The sequence below is a fragment of the Lepisosteus oculatus genome, chromosome 23 (genome assembly GCF_040954835.1).
Source record: "Lepisosteus oculatus isolate fLepOcu1 chromosome 23, fLepOcu1.hap2, whole genome shotgun sequence".
NCBI lineage: Eukaryota > Metazoa > Chordata > Actinopteri > Semionotiformes > Lepisosteidae > Lepisosteus > Lepisosteus oculatus.
In genome coordinates this window covers 4,744,419-4,763,965 of record NC_090718.1, presented here as the reverse complement: position 1 = coordinate 4,763,965, position 19,547 = coordinate 4,744,419, and the positions used below count along the sequence as shown (strand labels likewise).

The window sequence follows — 19,547 nt, the reverse complement described above, 5'->3', positions numbered from 1 at the left end:
AGTGTGATGTGTGCCGATGGGGGTGACCCCTCCGTGTAAGTGTTGTATTTGTGTGTGTGTAGTCTTGTGGAGTGCGCTGCGGTGTACCGTAAAACTGACTAACAACAACGCTGAGCAAACCAACCCCCTCGTACCTCTGCCATCACACAGACACTGCCGTGCTGGAGATCCCCCTGTCTGCTGTGTGCCCCGTCTGTGGTTTCCTCGGTTCCAGGCTCTTTTCCTTCGGTTTGAAGTGCTCACGTCGCTGTAGACGTCTGGAAAGTGACAGAGATTGTGGCTTTCAGTCAGCTGGAGACTAGGTGCAGTCAACCAGACGCTTTCCCCTGGCTTTGTGCTTTGCTGAAAATAATGATCGAATAAAGTGAGTGCTGTTCCTGCTGTGGTCTGTCTCTGTCTGTCCACTCCTGCCTCGGCCTGCTTAGAAAGCAAGGGTGTGATTCTTCATCACCACACTATTCTCTGAGAGCTGCGAGCATTCCTTAGGCATGTATGGGATTTGTAGTACAATATGGTGTTTAAATGCAGCTACATAACATTACTGGAGGATCCTCATACATCCATGCATTCTGCAGACCTTTGTGGGTGTGAAAGACAGATGGGTGCACTATTAAACCCTGTCTGTCTTCTGTGCCAAGTGTGTGAACGTTCATCCCAGAAGTGCTCGTGCGGGGTGGAGGAATACAGGCGAAGAACTACAACTCCCGCGATGCTTTGCCCCCCCCCCCCCCACGGGCTGAGCTGGGATGCTGCCAGCAGGATGCGAGAAAGAGGTGGGAGGGACGGGGGACCAGCAGAGGGAGAAGGGGGAGGGAGCAGGGAGAGAAGATGCGGATTATGGTGGACGGAGGGCTGAGAGCTGGCTTGTTTATCCCCGGAGCGCCGGGACCATGACAGCAAGGGGAGCCGGTGTCCTGATCGCTGGGTGTCCGAATCGCGGTCTTCGCACCTGCGGGAAATTTTAACCCCCTCTGCTCTCTGCTGGCCTTACAATATTGCGAGAGTGATTTTCCGACACGGAGGAGAATCCGCTGTGTCCCCAGATCTCCATCACCTGCGCCCTGTGATCCGCCTTCCCCATGGCTGTTCTGTAGCGCGGCTGCTTCTTGCGGAAAACGGCGGGTCTGGAGGAGCGGCGAGGCGAGCTCTTTCGCTGGTGCTGAGCATGCAGACCCCCGAGTGACAGCGGGGAGAGTCAGGGGCTGTCGGCGAGCCGCCCTCCCTGTCGTTAGCTGGGAGCGGAGCGGAAGCACAAGGTGCTGTTCGGCTGTGCGCCCCGACCGGTGCCGTCCGCTTCTGGGCTGCGGAGACCCGGTCTCCGTTCACAGCTCCCCGCGTCACCGCGCAGGTCGAAACCGTTAAACGCCTTTTCTTGTTTTTCTTTTTTTAAAAAAAAATGAGTGTGCCGTTTCTCCGCTGCGTGGTGCTCTGGGGCACGTCGGCTCACCTGCTGGCTTCGGTCTCCGGGGACGCCGGGCCCCCCGGGATCCGGGTCCCGCTCTGTAAGGGCCCCCCAGCCGAACCGGCGCTGCAGCCCGATCCGCCGCCGCCGCCGCCGGGCGCCAGGTCCCGCCCGCCCCGAGCCGCGGGGGACTCCCGCGGGACCGGCGCCGTCAGCTTCGTGGACATGATCGATAACCTGCGCGGGAAGTCCGGGCAGGGCTACTACGTGGAGATGACCGTGGGCACTCCGCCGCAGAAGGTCAGTACCTGCGAGACACACTGCGTGTAACAGTCATTTCAGGAGACAGCCGAAAGGACATGTTCTAACCCCATCTGTAGACACAGATAACACGGAATCAAGCTGGAATATGCAGTGTTTTATTTTCTGTCACTTTGTTATACGGAATGTAAAAAGTACACTGTATTGCACCATGTAACCGAGGGATTGTACTATTCTGTATATCAGTACAGTAATGCTCTAAGTGACACTCGGTATATATTGTAGATAAGTGTACAGGACACAGTACTGTAGTGCTCTGATGACACTCAGTATATAGGTGAGTGTACAGGACACTGTGTAGCACTGCAGGCTCATCAGAATTAGCCAATTACCAACTCTTTGTTTACAGAGCAGAAAAACTGTTCTGTTTTGTGCTTGCTCTTGCATAAAGCTGCATTTCAGCACTCTTCATTCCAGATGATCTCAAAGCTCATCAAGAGGGACACTGCCTCACCTGGTTTTCAAAGCCCAGCCCCCGGGTTAACATTCCTGGGGGGTTTAGTCAGGACCTTGGTTTAATGTGGACAGTGTACAGCATCCAGACCTGAACCAACTCTGCTTAGGTTGACCAGGCTGCTGCTGTTTCGCTGTGTGAGTGTCTGTATGCCAGGGAATGAGCTCTCTCGCTGTGCAGAACAACAGCCTGCTGTCTCCCTCTGTCCTTCCTCAGTGTCTGGAGAGGGCTCAGGCTGACACCCTGTTCAGCGTGTTCTCTCTCCCTCTCTCTCCTCCTTCTGTCTCTCAGTTCATTGTTATTCAGTTTTACGAATTCATTTTCATTTTCCTGGCAGGACGTACTGTATGAATTACAGTGTTGCCAAAGCAGACACAATGAACGCAACATCTACAAACACTTACAATACAAACACATCAATAAGACGTTTATGTACAAGATACAACACAGAGCAGTACTGAGAGACGGGCTCACTGTTCCTCAGGCTGTGACAGGAAATCACGTACTGGGCTGCCAGTTCAACTGAGTTCCCTCCTCCCTCCAATTGGGACCCATTGAGATTCTGACAGGTGTGGGAATTCTGGGATTAGATTTGTTATTTGAGAGGAGAATGTGTGTCTAATTCCAGGGTGCTTCACACAGTGCAGCAGAAAGTGCATCTCTGTGTTCCTGCTGGCAGTGGGAGCACAGCCTGTCCTCTCTGGGCAGCAAGTCTGCCTGTGTCCAGTTTCTATGGCCAGGCTGTGGTCATTGAGCCTGTCCTCTCTGGACAGCCAGGTATGCCTGTGTCCAATTTCTATGGCCAGGCTGTGGTCACTAAACCTGTACTTTGTCAGGGTCTGTTTCTTTTTGATGTTTATTGGTCGAATATTCAGCTAGTGTGTATTGTCTGTTTGGGGTTCTGTAGCATTCCAGTTTATGTTGTGTGTGAGATATTGTTGTTTGATCTGTTATGTGATGTGGTTCAGTCTGAGTTGTGGTGCTCTAGCAGTGCTGTCCTGAGGACCAGCTGGCTCAGGGGGCTCTTTGTGGGGCTCAGCTCTTGGCTCAACAGGGCCTTGTGGTGGTAGGAGTTTTGGTTGCTGCTTTTTAGGTGTAGACAATACTTCATTACTCTCTTCTGTATATTGAGTTGCAATGGGTATTGGTCTAATGTGGCCCTGAACGTGTTGTTTGGAGTTTTCTCTGCACATGGAGGAAGTTTTTATAGAACCCTGTGAGTGCAGGGCTTCTCTGGGGTGTTGGTCCCATTTAGTGTAGTCCTGGTCTGAGAGTGGACCCTACTCTTCACTGCCACATAGTGCAACGGGTTGCACATTCAAATATTTGAATTCATATTCTTGTGGAAGGGTGGATGTTGAGAAGAAAAAAGAAAAGCCTCTTTCTCCATCTCTCCCTATCTCTCCTCCTCCTCTCTCCCTCCCCCACCCCTCTCTGTCTCTGTGGTGACATTCAGATCCAGAAAGAGCTTTGTCGTGTCTTTTGGCAGACGCTGCTACTAAACAGATCAATGCAGTAGAGCCCGAAATAAGAACTAATAAAAGACATTGAGGTTTCAGACACCGACATCAGCTTCCACTGTATGTGCACTCTACTCATCCTGCCTCTCTTGAAAGAGGAGCTCTTTTCTTCCTACATGTGCAGGAGTTTTATAAGCGGAATTGTGGATCCAAGTAAAAGGAAGAAGAGACATTATCAGAGGGAAGTGTTTCAGCTGCCAGTGTGTAGCGCTGCTGCTGCTTTCTAAGTGATAGAGATGGGAAGTTAGTTGTGCTTCATGATTGCCACCCACAGACCCCAAGCTTGGTCCTTAATTAAACTTGCTAATTGCCTGATTGACTCAATTACCCCTTAAGCCAGCAGCTGTATCACCCTGCAGCTCCCAGCTGGCAGCCCCACTGGAGCTCAGCAGTGTGAGTCTGGCCAGTATCTGGATGGGAGACTCCTGGGAAAGCTGAGGCTGCTGCTGGAAGAGGTGTTAGTGGGGCCAGTAGGGGGCGCTCACCCTGCAGTTTGTGTGGGGCCTTATGCCCCAGTATAGTAACAGGGACACTATATTATAAAAAAGGCGCTTTCTTCTGATGAGACGTTAAACCGAGGACTGAGGTCCTGACTCTCTGTGGTCATTAAAAATCCCAGGGTGTTTCTCGAAAAGAGTAGGGGTGTTACCCCGGTGTCCTGGCCAAATTTCCCCCTGGCCTTTCCCAGTCATGGCCTCCTAATAATCCCCATCTCTGAACTGGCTTCATCACTCTGCTCTCCTCCCCACTGAGAGCTGGTGTGTGGGGAGAGGACTGGAGCCCCAGGTGGGGCTGCACACTGGTGGGGGTGGAGGGGATCCCCATGACCTGTAAAGAGCTCTGAGTGGAGTGTCCAGAAAAGAGCTCTAGAAGTGTCAGGAGTTATTATTATTACTGAAAGGTGTAAAGAGTGGTGTGTTCTGGGCTCCTGTAACGCACTGGGCTGGGAGGCGTGGCTCTTTGCCGAGAACCAGGCATGTTTTTGGAAGCACAGTAATGACCGTTGAGGAAATGCGCCTCGATCTCAGCCTCCACTCAGCTCAGCTCTTCACGAACTCAGCCTTCACCCAGCAGGCTGTGGGGGGGGGGGGGGCTGGGTCTCACTGTCTGTCAGCTGTGGGTTCCGGCTACATCAGCGCCAAGGGGAGCTGCTAATTAAATCTCAAGGCTCGTGTCTGTCGAGTGTCGGGTATTTGCTGGAGACTGTGCTACGTTGTGGCAGTGCTGATTGGCTTTTAGCAGCAGTGAAATGTGATAGATCGATCGCCAGGAGGTTCAATTGAGAGGCGGTATGAGAACCCTTTGGATGAAAAGGCCTGTTTTTATTAGAGTGATTTCCGAGTCTCTGGAATATAACTGCTGACGAGGGTCAGACCTGGTTATGAATGTTAGAATTTGGACTTGCCAATTATTTTGGGATTTGACGCCCACCTGATCCGCTGTACCCCGATCTGCTGCCTCCAGCTGTTGATGAGACGAGACAGGTGTTCATCGCTGGTCAGACACTTGATTGCAGGAGTTATTGCTTCTTATTGAGCGTCTCTTGTGTTGAAAACTTTGAAAATAATGAAAACAAAAAGATTTATAGAGTATGGTCACAAAAATACATACAGCAGTGATATGTATGACACTAAGAAGTAGAATAATAATGGACCATGCTACTGTCCATTATGACCAGACAATAAGTATTTGTCCAAGTCTGCACCAAGAGTCTGCTGTTGTAATCCTGGCAGCACTTGGCCAAGCGTGCGCTGTCACTGGGTGCATCTGTCATTTCAACCCCAAAAGCAGTTGGCCAAGCGTGCGCCGTCACAGGGTGCATCTGTCACTGCAACCCCAAAAGCAGTTGGCCAAGCGTGCGCCGTCACAGGGTGCATCTGTCACTGCAACCCCAAAAGCAGTTGGCCAAGCGTGCGCCGTCACAGGGTGCATCTGTCACTGCAACCCCAAAAGCAGTTGGCCAAGTGTGCGCCGTCACAGGGTGCATCTGTCACTGCAACCCCAAAAGCAGTTGGCCAAGCGTGCGCCGTCACAGGGTGCATCTGTCACTGCAACCCCAAAAGCAGTTGGCCAAGTGTGCGCCGTCACAGGGTGCATCTGTCACTGCAACCCCAAAAGCAGTTGGCCAAGTGTGTGCCGTCACAGGGTGCATCTGTCACTGCAACCCCAAAAGCAGTTGGCCAAGTGTGCGCCGTCACAGGGTGCATCTGTCACTGCAACCCCAAAAGCAGTTGGCCAAGCGTGCGCCGTCACAGGGTGCATCTGTCACTGCAACCCCAAAAGCAGTTGGCCAAGCGTGCGCCGTCACAGGGTGCATCTGTCACTGCAACCCCAAAAGCAGTTGGCCAAGCGTGCGCCGTCACAGGGTGCATCTGTCACTGCGACCCTAAAAGCAGTTGGCCAAGTGTGTGCCGTCACAGGGTGCATCTGTCACTGCAACCCCAAAAGCACGGCCAAGTGTGCCGTGTCACTGGGTGAATCTGTCAGTTCAACCCTCAGAGCACTTGGCCAAGTGTGTGCTGTTGCTGGGTGAATCTGTCAATTCAACCCTGAGAGCACTTGGCTAAGTGTGCCCTGTTGTTGGATGAATCTGTCCTCGAATCAGTCGAATCATCAATTTCATAAAGGCAACAGCAATTTACTTGCCTTTATTTGACAAGGGGGTGCACTCTGAGTTACATTATCACTGGCCGCTTTGGTGGAGGTTTTTAGCATAGGCTCCCAGTGATCCCAGTGACCACCAGGTCTTGGAAAGAGTTAGAGGTTAATCACACTGTACTGTTTACAACACACACTGTACGCGGACTTAATGCACTTTCAGCTCGTATAAAACTCAGTCAGTCTCAGTCACTTCAGTGATTTAGAAAGCATGTAGAGTGAACTATTCTACTTGGCTGCCATGACAACACACTGTACAATAAGATGAAATTCTAAAATTGGAAAGAACCATTAATTTCCTTGGGATTTAATATAGGAGAGCCGTGGGTGTCTGACGAAGCTTCCCAGCTGTGTTGCTGGGATCCCTGACGAACACCTGGATGAGATCCCCTGTCCTTAGTGAACTGCTGCACTGGGACTGCAGACTGTGTGCAGCCAGGGAGTAATGAAAGTACTGCTGAAAAAGACTTTCATGGATCTTGTTGCCACAGGCAGTTTATAGCAGTGAGTGGTTTTCTCAGGGTGGAAGTGTGATACTGTAGTATGGACCCTTGATGAGACAAGGCAGATTTGCACTCTCTCTGAACTGCGGGGTTCAGTCTGCGCTCTCACTGAACTGCGGGGTTCAGTCTGCGCTCTCCCTGAACTGCGGGGTTCAGTCTGCGCTCTCCCTGAACTGCGGGGTTCAGTCTGCGCTCTCCCTGAACTGCGGGGTTCAGTCTGCGCTCTCCCTGAACTGTGGGGCTCAGTCTGCGCTCTCTCTGAACTGTGGGGCTCAGTCTGCGCTCTCCCTGAACTGCGGGGTTCAGTCTGCGCTCTCTCTGAACTGTGGGGCTCAGTCTGCGCTCTCTCTGAACTGTGGGGTTCAGTCTGCGCTCTCTCTGAACTGTGGGGTTCAGTCTGCGCTCTCTCTGAACTGTGGGGTTCAGTCTGCGCTCTCTCTGAACTGTGGGGTTCAGTCTGCGCTCTCTCTGAACTGTGGGGTTCAGTCTGTGCTCTCTCTGAACTGTGGGGCTCAGTCTGCGCTCTCTCTGAACTGTGGGGCTCAGTCTGCACACTCCCCGAACTGTGGGGCTCAGTCTGCGCTCTCTCTGAACTGTGGGGTTCAGTCTGCTCTCTCTGGACTGTGGAGTTCAGTCTGTGCTCTCTCTGGACTGTGGGGTTCAGTCTGTGCTCTCTATGAGCTGTACAGCCTGCAATTGGGTGACAGTTACAGCCAGCAGCTACAGTAGGTGACAGTTACTGGAACTGTGTCTCTCTTTTAAATACAGGACTGAACTTCACTGAGACCAGTTAAGGTCCTTGGATTCAGGTTTTTTTAGGACGGTACGCAGGAATTATCCTCTGTTGGTTAAGAATGATTTTTCTCCCGGTAGTAGACCAGACGTTTCTAGTTTACATGTCACATGAGGTGAGCTATTTTCAGAGCCGTGAAAACTGTGGCAGAAATCCTGAGAGTGAGAGTGATTCCAGTATAGTCAGGGGGAGTATTCCCAGTGTGACTCAGGTTACGGGGTTAGAGACTGGGAACACTCCCCCTGACTGTTGCTCAGGTTGAGGGGTTAGAGAGTGTGTCCAGTATGGTCAGACTGAGTATTCTCACTGTGAGCGAAGCTGGATGTATTCTAGCAGTGAGCGGTGATGGACAGAGAGCTCTGCTCTCCTTGCCATTCTGATGGACTGATGAAGAGCCTGGGGCTGCGATCGAGAAAGCAGATTACCGTTTCTTTTGAGCCGGGAAAGAGTCAAACCTTGAAGGAACTGATGTTAAAGGGCTCTGGAGTGTAACGTTTAGGGGATACAATCTGTAAAACCCAGTTTCCTTCACAGCCTACTCAAGAGACCAAGCTAAATGCTTTCTAACTTGCCAGTTATGTGTTATCTGTGCATGAAAAAAAGTTGCTGATGGTTGCAACATAACCACAAGATATTTCAGATAAGAGCTTTGTCATTTGTTAACTATTAATCAATGTCACTTTTGTATCTCATACGCGACTAATTGTATACTCAGTGAATTAAGGTATAGTCAGTTAAGAGTATTTTCCATTTAAGTGGACAGAAATAATTGTATGATCCATTGAATTTGAGAAAAGTGAAAAAGGGCACTCTATGTAGAACTTGTTCACTTTTCATTTGGGAAGTTATTTCTGCTGCAGTCTGCGTTTAGGCAAGATAATGGTGGCACACCCTGCAATCCCTGCAGATCCCCACTTCCTGCCTGCAGCTGTGTGGAGATCAAGAGGCGTCATCCTGTGGTCACACTGCCGTCCGGCCCTGTTCCTCTGGCGATAAGCTCCCCCCCTCCCTCCGTGACAGACCAGGTCCTGACAGAGAGAACACAAACGGATCAGCTTCTCCCGCTACTGTCACCCGCCCGGCCCCTGACTTGATGTCCCAAACATTCCTCCAGTTACACCCGCGTGAAAGTGAAAAGTGAATTGTCACCCGCTGTGCCTATTTACAACTAATAGAGTCCTTTACTGCCCTCTAGTGGCAGATGGGTTGTTAAACATCTCTACAAAGCCTGGTCTGCCCCAACCCTTGAGTGCTCATCCAATTTAAAGCTGTTGGGCACGGAGAGGTCAGGAACAAAAGAGCAGGATCTGCAGTACATATTTACAGCATACATCAGTTGAGTGCTTCACACAGCTGGGGAGTCCGATGCACTGGGTTTCAAAAAGCCTCGCTTGCCTCTCTTTGTTAAGAGTACAACAGGAACAGATGTGGTGATACTGCAAGAGACATGGTGTCCGGGAGAAATGTTTACTCACTGTCCCCCAGTCTGCAGGAAGATCATAGGGCCCCGTGTTAGAAATCCCTCCATCACCCAGGGACGAGACTCTGGGCATCACTGAGTGCAGCTGGGTGTCTCCATACAGCCTGTGAGGAAAGGGGAGTCAAGGGTTAAGCTTAAAATGCCCAGATGAATACCAGAGAGCACACAATGATCAGCCAATTCAGACATGACTGAACCGATCAAATTACTGATCCTAAACACTTAGTTTCAAACAGATAGTAGGGGCATAAATTTGGCTTTCAGTCATACGTTTGGCGAATTGGTCTTGAAATCAAAATAAAAAAATAAAATAAAATCTAAAGATAGTCAAGAAACCCGAAGCAGAGGAAGAATGGTTTGACGCAGACTGCAGACACAGCAGAAAAGCCCGGTGAGATCAATCCAAAACCACAGACAACCGCCCAGGACGGATCTGCACCTCGGACGCTCCCCCCTCCTCTCGGGGCGTCTCGGGTTTAAGCAGATCCCCTCTTCCTTCCTGCCATCGTCTCGGTTCTCCCTCTGGAGACCCCCCTCCCTCCTCCCCGGGGCTGGGCTCAGTTCACACGGAGCCTCTGTGCTCTCGTCCTGTTGGCATCACATTGTGCTCCAGCCGTGTGGCCACAGGAAGCTCATCAATAATGGATGGGTCTCTCGGATCCTTTGTCAGCTTCCTGCGGCCCCGCGGTGTCCTTGCCCTCCTTCCCTTCTCCGCCTGCGCGCGTCTCCCGGTCTGCGGCTTACACCTCCTCTTCCTGCTCCCTTGTCGACTGTCATATCCGAAGGTGCTCCCGGGATCAGCTGTATGTGAGTGTTGCCCCAGAATAACCCCCGTCACCCTCGCTCTTCCTCTCTTCAGTGTGGAGAGTTTTCACACCCACTGTGAGCAGTGGGCTGTGATCCACAGTATCGACAGTGTGCGAGCAGTGGGCTGTGATCCACAGTATCGACAGTGTGCGAGCAGTGGGCTGTGATCCACAGTATCGACAGTGTGCGAGCAGTGGGCTGTGATCCACAGTATCGACAGTGTGCGAGCAGTGGGCTGTGATCCACAGTATCAACAGGGTGTGTGAATAGTGCTGTATTTCAATTTATAAAATCGAACAGCCGTTGTAATCCAGTTCATTAGCAGAATATGTGAACAGTGGGCTGTAATCCCGTTTGTAAAAAGAATGTGTGAACAGTGGGCTGTAATCCAGTTTGGAAATTGCGTGTGTATGGAGAAAGATGTAATCCAGTTAATAAAAAGGTTTATTGCAAGAGTGTGTGAATAGTTGGCTCTAATCCAGTTCATTAACAGTGTGAACAGTGGGCTGTAATCCAGTTTGCAAGAAGAATGTGTGAACAGTGGGCTGTAATCCAGTTTGTAAGAAGAATGTGTGAACAGTGGGCAATAATGCAGTTTGGAAATAGCATGTGTGTGCAGAAAGCTGTAATCCAGTTTGTAGACAGAGTGTACTGACAGTGTGTGTTGTTATGCAGCTCAATATCCTGGTGGACACGGGCAGCAGTAATTTTGCTGTGGGCGCAGCCTCGCACCCCTGCCTCCGGAGATACTACCACCGCTCACTGTAAGTAAATACTGAGCACACTGCACACTGCAGGCTGAGGACACACTCCCTCCTTTATTGGCTTGACCGCTAAATTAGTGTTGCCAAAATCAATACAATGTCTACGTACATCTATAATAAAAACACACCCTCTCTCTCGTGTGCTTCACTGCCCACGTTTTGGGACACAGGCTGCAGAATGAGGCAATTAACTGCACAAGCAAGCCTTGAACGTTTCGGTTTCACCATCAGTACAAGAACATAGAACATTCCTACATGGAAAACTCCCTAACGATCAGTGGATCGATCAGCCGCCCGGGTCACACGAAGCGAGCAGGAAGCAGGAAGCAGCGCTGTAGCAAGTCCGACTCACCGGCCCGACGGATCTCGGAATCTCGGAGTTGCTCCGCCTCGCTTTCTTGATCCCGCTGGCGTGTTGGGGTTCGGCTCTGGGTTTCCCAGGGATTCAACTGAAAAAAAGTTGAGGAGTCTGGCCAGTGGAAAATACCCCCATTTTCCCAAATAATAATAATAACTCCTCACACTTCTAGAGCTCTTTTCTGGACACTCCACTCAAAGCTCTTTACGGGTCATGGGGATCCCGTCCACCCCCACCAGTGTGCAGCCCCACCTGGATGATGCTCCAGTCCTCTCCCCACACACCAGCTCTCAGTGGGGAGGAGAGCAGAGTGATGAAGCCAGTTCAGAGAGGGGGGTTATTAGGAGGCCATGACTGGTAAAGGCCAGGGGGATATTTGGCCAGGACACCGGGGTAACACCCCTACTCTTTTTGAGAAACACCCTGGGGTTTTTAATGATCACAGAGAGTCAGGACCTCGGTTTTACATCTCATCCGAGGGACGGCGCCTGTTTACAGTGTAGTGTCCCCGTCACTATACTGGGGCATTAGGACCCACACAGAGCCCAGGGTGAGCGCCCCCTACTGGCCCCACTAACACCTCTTCCAGCAGCAGCCTTAGCTTTCCCAGGAGTCTCCCATCCAGGTACTGGCCAGGCTCACTCCTGCTGAGCTGCAGGGTGATATGGCTGAAAACAGCCCAGGTCCAAACCAGAGATCAGATCCTTCAAGTCCTGTGCGTCAGCAGCCTGCGGTTCCAGCCAGGGTCCTGGTGCTCTCGCCCCCCCCCCGCACACTGATGCCGCTCTCCGTCTCCCGCAGCTCCAGCTCGTACCGCGCCCTGGGCCGCGGCGTGTACGTGCCGTACACCCAGGGCCGCTGGGAAGGCGAGCTGGGCACCGACCTGGTCTCCATCCCCCACGGGCCCAACGTCACGCTGCGCGCCAACATCGCCGCCATTACCCAGTCCCACCGCTTCTTCATCAACGGCTCCAACTGGGAGGGCATTCTGGGACTGGCCTACGCCGAGATCGCCCGGGTCAGAGTCAGGGGCGGGGCGGGGCGGGGCGGGGCGGGGTGGGGCGGGGTGGGGCGGGGTGGGGCGGGCTCCGTTGTCTGTGGTTTTTGTTTCATTGGCGATTTCGATGTTTTGTACCGCCAATCGGTCGGTAACCAGCAGGACTTCGTGCCGCGACTTCTGAACCCGCGCGACGCACCCCTGGTCTGGCGGCCGGTGCTGGACGGGCTCAGGCCTCAGCAGATACCCTCAGCAGGGGCATCTGCCTGTGACGAGCCAGAGGGGGGGCGCTGTTGCACGGTGTCGGCCCGGGGTGCCGCTACATCCTGCCCCGCGGTGCTGATGTCTGACTTTGTGCCTTTCTGCCCCCCCCCCCCACCAGCCCGACGAGACGCTGGAGCCCTTCTTTGACTCCCTGGTGAGACAGACCTCCACCCCCAACCTGTTCTCCCTGCAGCTGTGCGGCGCCGGGTTCGGGCAGAACGACAGCCAGGGCCCAGCCACTGTGGGCGGCAGCATGGTGAGGGGGGGTGAGGGAGTGACGTGGGGGTGAGGGGGGATTAGGGGGGGTGAGGGAGTGAGGTGGGGATGAGGTGAGGGCAGGATGGGGATGTGAGAGGTGAGGAGCGATGAGGGGGTGAGGGGGGATTAGGGGGGGTGAGGGAGTGACGTGGGGGTGAGGTGAGGGCAGGATGGGGATGTGAGAGGTGAGGAGCGATGAAGGGGTGTGAGGTGGGGTGAGAGGAGATGAGGACTGGTGAGGAGAACATTCGTGGGCCGAGTCTGTTTTTGGGCCTCATGCCCTTTGCCCTGTGCAGATCATCGGCGGAGTGGACCCCTCGCTGTACCTGGGGGAGCTGTGGTACACCCCCATCCGGAGGGAGTGGTACTACGAAGTCATCATCGTCCGCATAGAGGTCAACGGCCAGGACCTTCACATGGACTGCAAGGAGGTGGGCTGGAGTGTCTGCCTGCTTGTGTGTCTGTGTGTGTGCGCGTCTGTTAGTGTGCCTGCCTGCCTGCCTGCTTGTGTGTCTGTGTGTGTGCGCGTCTGTTAGTGTGCCTGCCTGCCTGCTCGTGTGTCTGTGTGTGTGCGCGTCTGTTAGTGTGCCTGCCTGCCTGCTCGTGTGTCTGTGTGTGTGTGCGCGTCTGTTAGTGTGCCTGCCTGCCTGCTTGTGTGTCTGTGTGTGTGCGCGTCTGTTAGTGTGCCTGCCTGCCTGCTTGTGTGTCTGCCTGTGTGTGTGTGTGTGTGCGTGTGGGTGCACATGCGTGTGCCTGCCTGCCTGTGATAATTAGTGTCTCCCCCCTCTGTCTCAGTATAACTATGACAAGAGTATCGTGGACAGTGGCACCACTAACCTCCGCCTGCCGAGAAAGGTGTTCCAGGCTGCGGTGAAGGCCATCGAGGCCGCGTCCTCCGTGAGTCTCTCCGTCCCCGTGTCCCCGTGTCCCTCACGCCGCCTCACGCCGAGCGCCTTCGTGTGTGCCCGTATTCCTGGCCTGACGGATCCACTGCAGGATTGCCCAAGCATGACAACACGACAGTTCACTACAATTGCACCACACAAGTAGCGAGTGCGGCGCGAAGACAAACGATCACACCGTGACAGGGCTTGAACCCCACTGCCGCAAGTGCGTTTATTACGGGATCATGTGAGCCACTCTATCTGCACCCAGATCCAGGCCATCCAGCTCACGGTGTGACTCAAGGTAGGTTTTTGCAAACTAATTACATTTTTAAGTTACTTCATTAGATTAAAAAAACAACAACAATTTTTCTTTGCTGATTTTGATGACCTGTAACTTCTTTCAGTCATGATAGTGATCAGTTTGAACATTCAAGTTAAATATTTGATTAATCATATTTACTTTAAAAATACAGAAATTATTTGTAATTCAGCACAACAGGACGTCATTGCAAGGGGGCGAGTTACCTCATAAACTCCAAGGCACTGTGTATGAGGACAGCGAGTCTGAAGGAACCCCTCTCCAGTCCTTTGTCCCGGTCTTCCTTTGTCCCTCTCAGACAGGACAGTCCATTGACCCTGTGTGTCTCTGTCCCTCTCAGACGGGTCAGTTCTCTGACCCTGTGTGTCTCTGTCCCAGACGGTCAGTCCTCTCACCCTGTGTGTCTCTGTCCCTCTCAGACAGGACAGATCTCTGACCCCGTGTGTCTCTGTCCCTCTCAGACAGGACAGATCTCTGACCCCGTGTGTCTCTGTCCCTCTCAGACAGAACAGTTCCCTGCTGGCTTCTGGCTGGGGGAGCAGCTGGTGTGCTGGCAGGCAGGCACCACGCCCTGGCACATCTTCCCAGTGGTCTCACTCTACCTGATGGGCGAGAGCCGCAACCAGTCCTTCCGCATCTCCATCCTGCCGCAGGTCAGGGGGCAGGGGTCGGGGGTCGGGGGGATGGCAGTAGCGCTCCGATTGTCTGGCAAGAGCTCCAGTTCAAGTTTTGCAACAGTCCTTGGAGCCTGGAGTTTTGGGGTCCCGGGCCAGTCCCGTTTTAGAAGTGTACCCCAGAAGACAGGTCCTTTAACCACGTGTCAGTCCCAGCTCTAGAGGGCCCAGTGCCTGATGGGTTTTGTTCCATCTGAGCTCTCGGCTGCACAGCTGGTCTAATTATTCAATAACAACCTTATTTGTTAATACAGGCTTGTACTGTAGGTGTTTGTAGAGGTACTGTAACTGTACTTTTACAGAAGGGCATCAGTGAAAGACATTGGGACAAAAATCATTTTATATCTGATCAAGAAAATATGTTAGTTGCTCTATTGAACATTCAGTTTGGACCAAGAACCTGGAACAAAGACACTAGGAACTGGGTTGGACTCCCCTGCTGTTGGCACTGCCTGCTCAGTCAGCCCCGTGATCATCAGTCATGTCAGCAGAGCTGCCACCTCAGCCCCTGATCCTGTCAAATCTAAGTGACGCAGATCCGAGCCTGGTCTGGACCTGATCTGGGCCTGGTTTGTCCTGGGATGGTAGACCTCCAAGGGAAATCCAGGCTGTTGCTGTAAGCAGCTACCATTGGACCAGTAGCTGGCGCTCTTCCCTGTGTCTGAGAATGTCCAAACCAAAGGCCATTGCTGTAGAGGGCGCTAGAGAGCTCTGCAGCTTAGAGACCGGCAGCTCTGGAGTTGAATTAACTATTAAAGACTTGAAGCTTTGTACTAAAACAGTTTCTCTCCTTCCCTCTTCTCTCCTGCTCTTTGTCGGCCCACTGGCACCACTTGCACCCCTCTCCACTCCCTTGCCTTCTCCTTCCTGCGCCCTCCCCCTCTCTTTCTCACTCCCCCTTTCATTCTCTTCCCATCTTTCTTGCTTCCTCCTCTCTCGCTCTCCCTCTGCAGCAGTACCTGCGGCCGGTGGAGGACGTGGCCTCCTCCCAGGAGGACTGCTACAAGTTTGCCATCTCCCAGTCCAGCACGGGGACGGTGATGGGTGCCGTCATCATGGAGGGCTTCTACGTGGTGTTCGACCGGGCACAGCGTCGCATCGGCTTCGCCGTCAGCACCTGTCACGGTGAGCAGGGGTGTGGAGGGCAGAACCGCGCCGTTCGGACACCAGCTGCCGGCGTGCAGGGCTTGTGTTCACTGGCGAAGCTCACTTAGCTCTGCCAATACATCACTGGCTTCTATTTTATATAATCCTACACCACCGCCAAGCATCGGGACTTCCCCATGGCTCAAGTCAGCAGTTTTGGGATGAACCCACACCCTCACCTCTGCCCGGACCCAGAGCACCACTCGCGGGCGTGACCGCGGTCCGGTCCTGGCATTCAGGTCAAGCGATCGGTGTTGACAAGGAGCAAGCCTGTACCTTTTCCTTTCTCTGGTATCGTACACTGGTGTGGTCTGGACAGACCTGGTGGACGGCCTACTGCCCTTGAGCCAGAGTCTGTCCACTCTGGCAGGGAGGCGGATATGGTGGCTGGGCTGAGCCCGAGGAAGAGCTGGCCTCTTCTCTGGTGTCGCGCTGATCTCTGACCCCCCCTGCTCTCTCGGCAGTGCATGACGAGTTCCGTGTGGCCTCGGTGGAGGGGCCCTTCCCGGGCGCGGAGCTGGAGGATTGTGGGTACAACGTGCCGCAGACGGACGAGTCCACGCTGATGACCATCGCCTACGTGATGGCGGCCGTCTGCGCCCTCTTCATGCTGCCCCTCTGCCTCATGGTGTTCCAGTGGCGCTGTGCCCGCTGCCTGCAGCCAGGAGGGGGCGACTTTGCAGACGATATCTCCCTGCTAAAGTAACCGGGCGGGGGAGGTGGGGTCTCCGGACCAGACCACACCGCACCATAGCGACAGACTGGACCGAAACGGCGCGTCTCAAGAGCAGGACACATACAGCATCACGTTCATCGACAGGTCTGGAGCAGCACATCACTGCTCAGATGGACCAGAGTGATCCACTGCCCGGAGTGATACAGTGTGGCACTCCTCTGCCAGCCTGGAGTGCTGCGCCACTCCTCTGAGAGAGCAGATTGATACACCTTGCTTCCCGCAGACTGAGGGATCATTACCAGTCTTCAATGATACAGTATCACAGTGTTCAGAACGCAGGGTGATAACAATATCACACTCCTCCAGCTCTCTGGGAGGATAGTGCCCTCTGCACACTCCCTGGGTGCTTTAAGGGGCTGGAGTGGTGTCCGATTCCTGTCTGCGTCGCTGGTGTATCAGATTGCTCTAACGGGGGAGTGATGAGCGTGTCACACTGCTGCAACGGACCAGAGTGATTCAGTATGATCTTGCCATATGTTGCGAGTGATACCTCACACCTGGGCAATTAGGAAGTGTGTTGCGTCACTCCACCTAAATGCCCAGGTGCGACTCAACACTCCCGAATGCAGCCTGGACTCCCACAGGACAGGAAGGCCGGATACTGTACCTAACACCACCCTAACATCCGGGGGATGGGGTGACACCTCACTCTTGGGATTGCATCACCCCTGGGGCAGGACTGGGGAGGGCTCACACGACACACAGCCCTGTCCGCTAGAGCAGGCGGAGGGGTGTCTCAGATCATTCACTTCCTTTGAAAGCGGCGCAGCAGGGTGTTGTAACTCAGAGCCGCAGTAGCCTTGCTCCCTGGCCCGGGAGGCCAGCCGACTCCCGCCACAGGGACCACACGATCCCCAGCTGCTCTCCTGACAGAACTCAGCCAGGGGGTCAGCCGCTATCCCAGGTGCCCAGATGTCCATGGCAGGGGGTTCTGGGGAACTAACTCAAGTATGTCTGCAGCTACACTCACACACACACCGTCCACAAACCCCCCCCACAAACACACAGGCCCTTCCCAGCATCTGCCCCAGCCTGGCTGTGAATATCAGAGCAGTGTGACTGTAGACATTTTACTGTATTTAAGTACACAAGCAGAAAGACAGAATATATATATAAATCCAGTAACTGACCGGAGGAAGTCTGTGGGCTCGTGGCTCGGGTAGTTGTGTATAACAGGCTGTAATTTCTACGGAGGGAGCTCCTCTCTGTGCAGCAGCTGAATAAACTCCTTCCTATCTGTCCTGTTACCTCGCCTCTACTTCCAGCTACAGTAGTGTGCCCGGCTGTCGGAAGCAGTGAGCTTGGTTTCTCTTCCACCATAAAAATGATCAGGCCCTTCTAAACCTGGTCGTCAGTAGCTACTTGATCCAGGGAGCTCACCCAGCTGTTTCGTGAAACGGCATATCTGCTTTGCAATCTTGGCGGGGTAGCTCGTTCCACACTCCCACAACCCTTTGCGTAAAGAAGCACCTGTTGTTCTGATTGGAGGATCTCATCCAGCTGTTTCCTGAAAGAAGCCCGGGGTACGGCCTTTGACAACACGGGGGAAGAGCACAGGGCGACCTGTCTGGCTCAACACAGCTGTGCCCCCAGGTAACTGCAGTGCTCTGTCGGCAAAAGTCTCTTTTCGACTTGTGTAGGAACAGAAATAGGGCCAGGATGATTGGTTTAAGAGGGGCTGTATAGGGGCTGGGCATTATACCAGCCCATGATTACAGCCTGCCTCTAGGTTTCTGTTGCCACTAACACCTCTTCCAGCAGCAGCCTCAGCTTTCCCAGGAGTCTCCCATCCAGGTACTGGCCAGGCTCACACCTGCTGAGCTCCAGTGGGGCTGCCAGCTGGGGGCTGCAGGGTGATCCAGCCATTCATGTATTGCTTGGAGGGCAAAAAACAGCACATTCATAATACAAAAAAGACGGTGGTACAAAACCACATCCATGCCATCCGTTTTATAGCCTCTTTATCCAGTACAGGGTCGCAGGCAAGGCGTAGCCAAACCCGGGAAGCCACGGACACGAGACAGGATCCACCCTGGACCGGACAGTCCATGACAGGTCACACACAGACACCCACTCGCACACAGCAGGGCCAGTTAACCCACCAGGAGGGACTGTGGAAACTGCAGCACCTGGCCAAGATACAAACTCCATGCAGGTATTTTTAAGGGAGGCTTGTATGCCAAAAGCAGCTGGGTAAGTGTGTCTGAGAGCCAGCTGTTCAAGGTTGTGAGGCTGGCCCCCCTGCAGACAGCACAGACACACTGAGACGCGCTCGTTTGAGCCTCTTTGTGAGAACATGCAGTTGCTCGCCAATGTCTGCCCTTTAAGACTACATCCGCAGCTCTTCTGATTAGGGTGTGATGTTGGTGACAATTTTAATTTCCCTGTTCACACAAACGCACAGAAGATGCTGGTATTAAAAGCAAAATCAACCGCCCCCCCAGGCGAACAGAGAAACAAAACTGCAGAATTGGTACTCTCGCACCAGTGACAGAGCGCTCTATCTCGGAAACGAAAGCAGCACAAACTCTACTTTCAACGGCACAAACGTACCACTAACAAATGAGGTGGGTTTCTTCGTTTGTGCTGTCTGTAGGGGGGCCAGATTCACGGAGGTAGCGGTTCGGCCTGGGAGGTTTTTTTCATCCACTGATCCCGCAGGAATGAGGACACTGACCACGAGCCCCTCTGGGTAACAACACTTTACTGTGAGCGGCAATCTGAGGTCATCGCAACAGCTGACCAGAGACAGGGTCAGCACCTGGGTCAGAACCAGAACCAGGCACAGCACCAGAGCCAGGAACAGCACCTGGGTCAGAACCAGGACCAGGCATGGCACCAGAGACAGGGCAAGGAACAGCACCAGAGTCAGGAACAGCACCTGGGTCAGAACCCGGACCAGGCATGGCACCAGAGACAGGGCAAGGAACAGCACCAGAGCCAGGAACAGCACCTGGGTCAGAACCCGGACCAGGCATGGCACCAGAGACATAGCAAAGAACAGCACCTGGGTCAGTACCAGGACCAGGCACAGCACCAGAGACAAGGCAAGGAACAGCACTTGGGTCAGAACCAGGACCAGGCACAGCACCAGAGCCAGGAACAGCACCTGGGATAGAACCAGGCCCAGGCACAGGGACAGAGCCTGCACTAGCACATTTGCCAGAACCAAGACCGGAGACATGGCCAGGAACAGCACCTGGGTC

At 53.5% G+C, this 19,547-nt stretch overlaps 1 protein-coding gene and 1 long non-coding RNA gene across 3 annotated transcripts; one reads left to right on the top strand and one right to left on the bottom strand.

The window, feature by feature from the left end:
- Positions 1-788: 788 nt before the first annotated feature.
- Positions 789-17,588, top strand: bace1 (beta-secretase 1). 2 transcript variants are annotated; one of them, XM_006642327.3, is made up of 9 exons: positions 790-1,702; positions 10,614-10,702; positions 11,862-12,078; positions 12,440-12,577; positions 12,876-13,010; positions 13,375-13,476; positions 14,289-14,438; positions 15,413-15,584; positions 16,070-17,588. In XM_006642327.3, exons 1-9 carry the CDS (start codon positions 1,397-1,399, stop codon positions 16,309-16,311), a joined length of 1,551 nt encoding a protein of 516 aa, XP_006642390.2. In that variant the 5' UTR covers positions 790-1,396; the 3' UTR covers positions 16,312-17,588. The 2 variants fall into 2 exon arrangements, with proteins under 2 accessions (XP_015193261.2, XP_006642390.2); XM_015337775.2 differs by lacking the exons at positions 10,614-10,702; positions 11,862-12,078 and having other exon boundaries at positions 789-1,702.
- On the bottom strand, positions 1,621-11,338 carry LOC107075701 (uncharacterized). Its single transcript, XR_001477209.2, has 5 exons — positions 11,055-11,338; positions 9,127-9,235; positions 8,543-8,679; positions 5,129-5,252; positions 1,621-1,710 (listed from the first exon to the last, which is right to left on the bottom strand). It is a non-coding gene; the product is annotated as an uncharacterized lncRNA (long non-coding RNA).
- Positions 17,589-19,547: the final 1,959 nt, after the last annotated feature.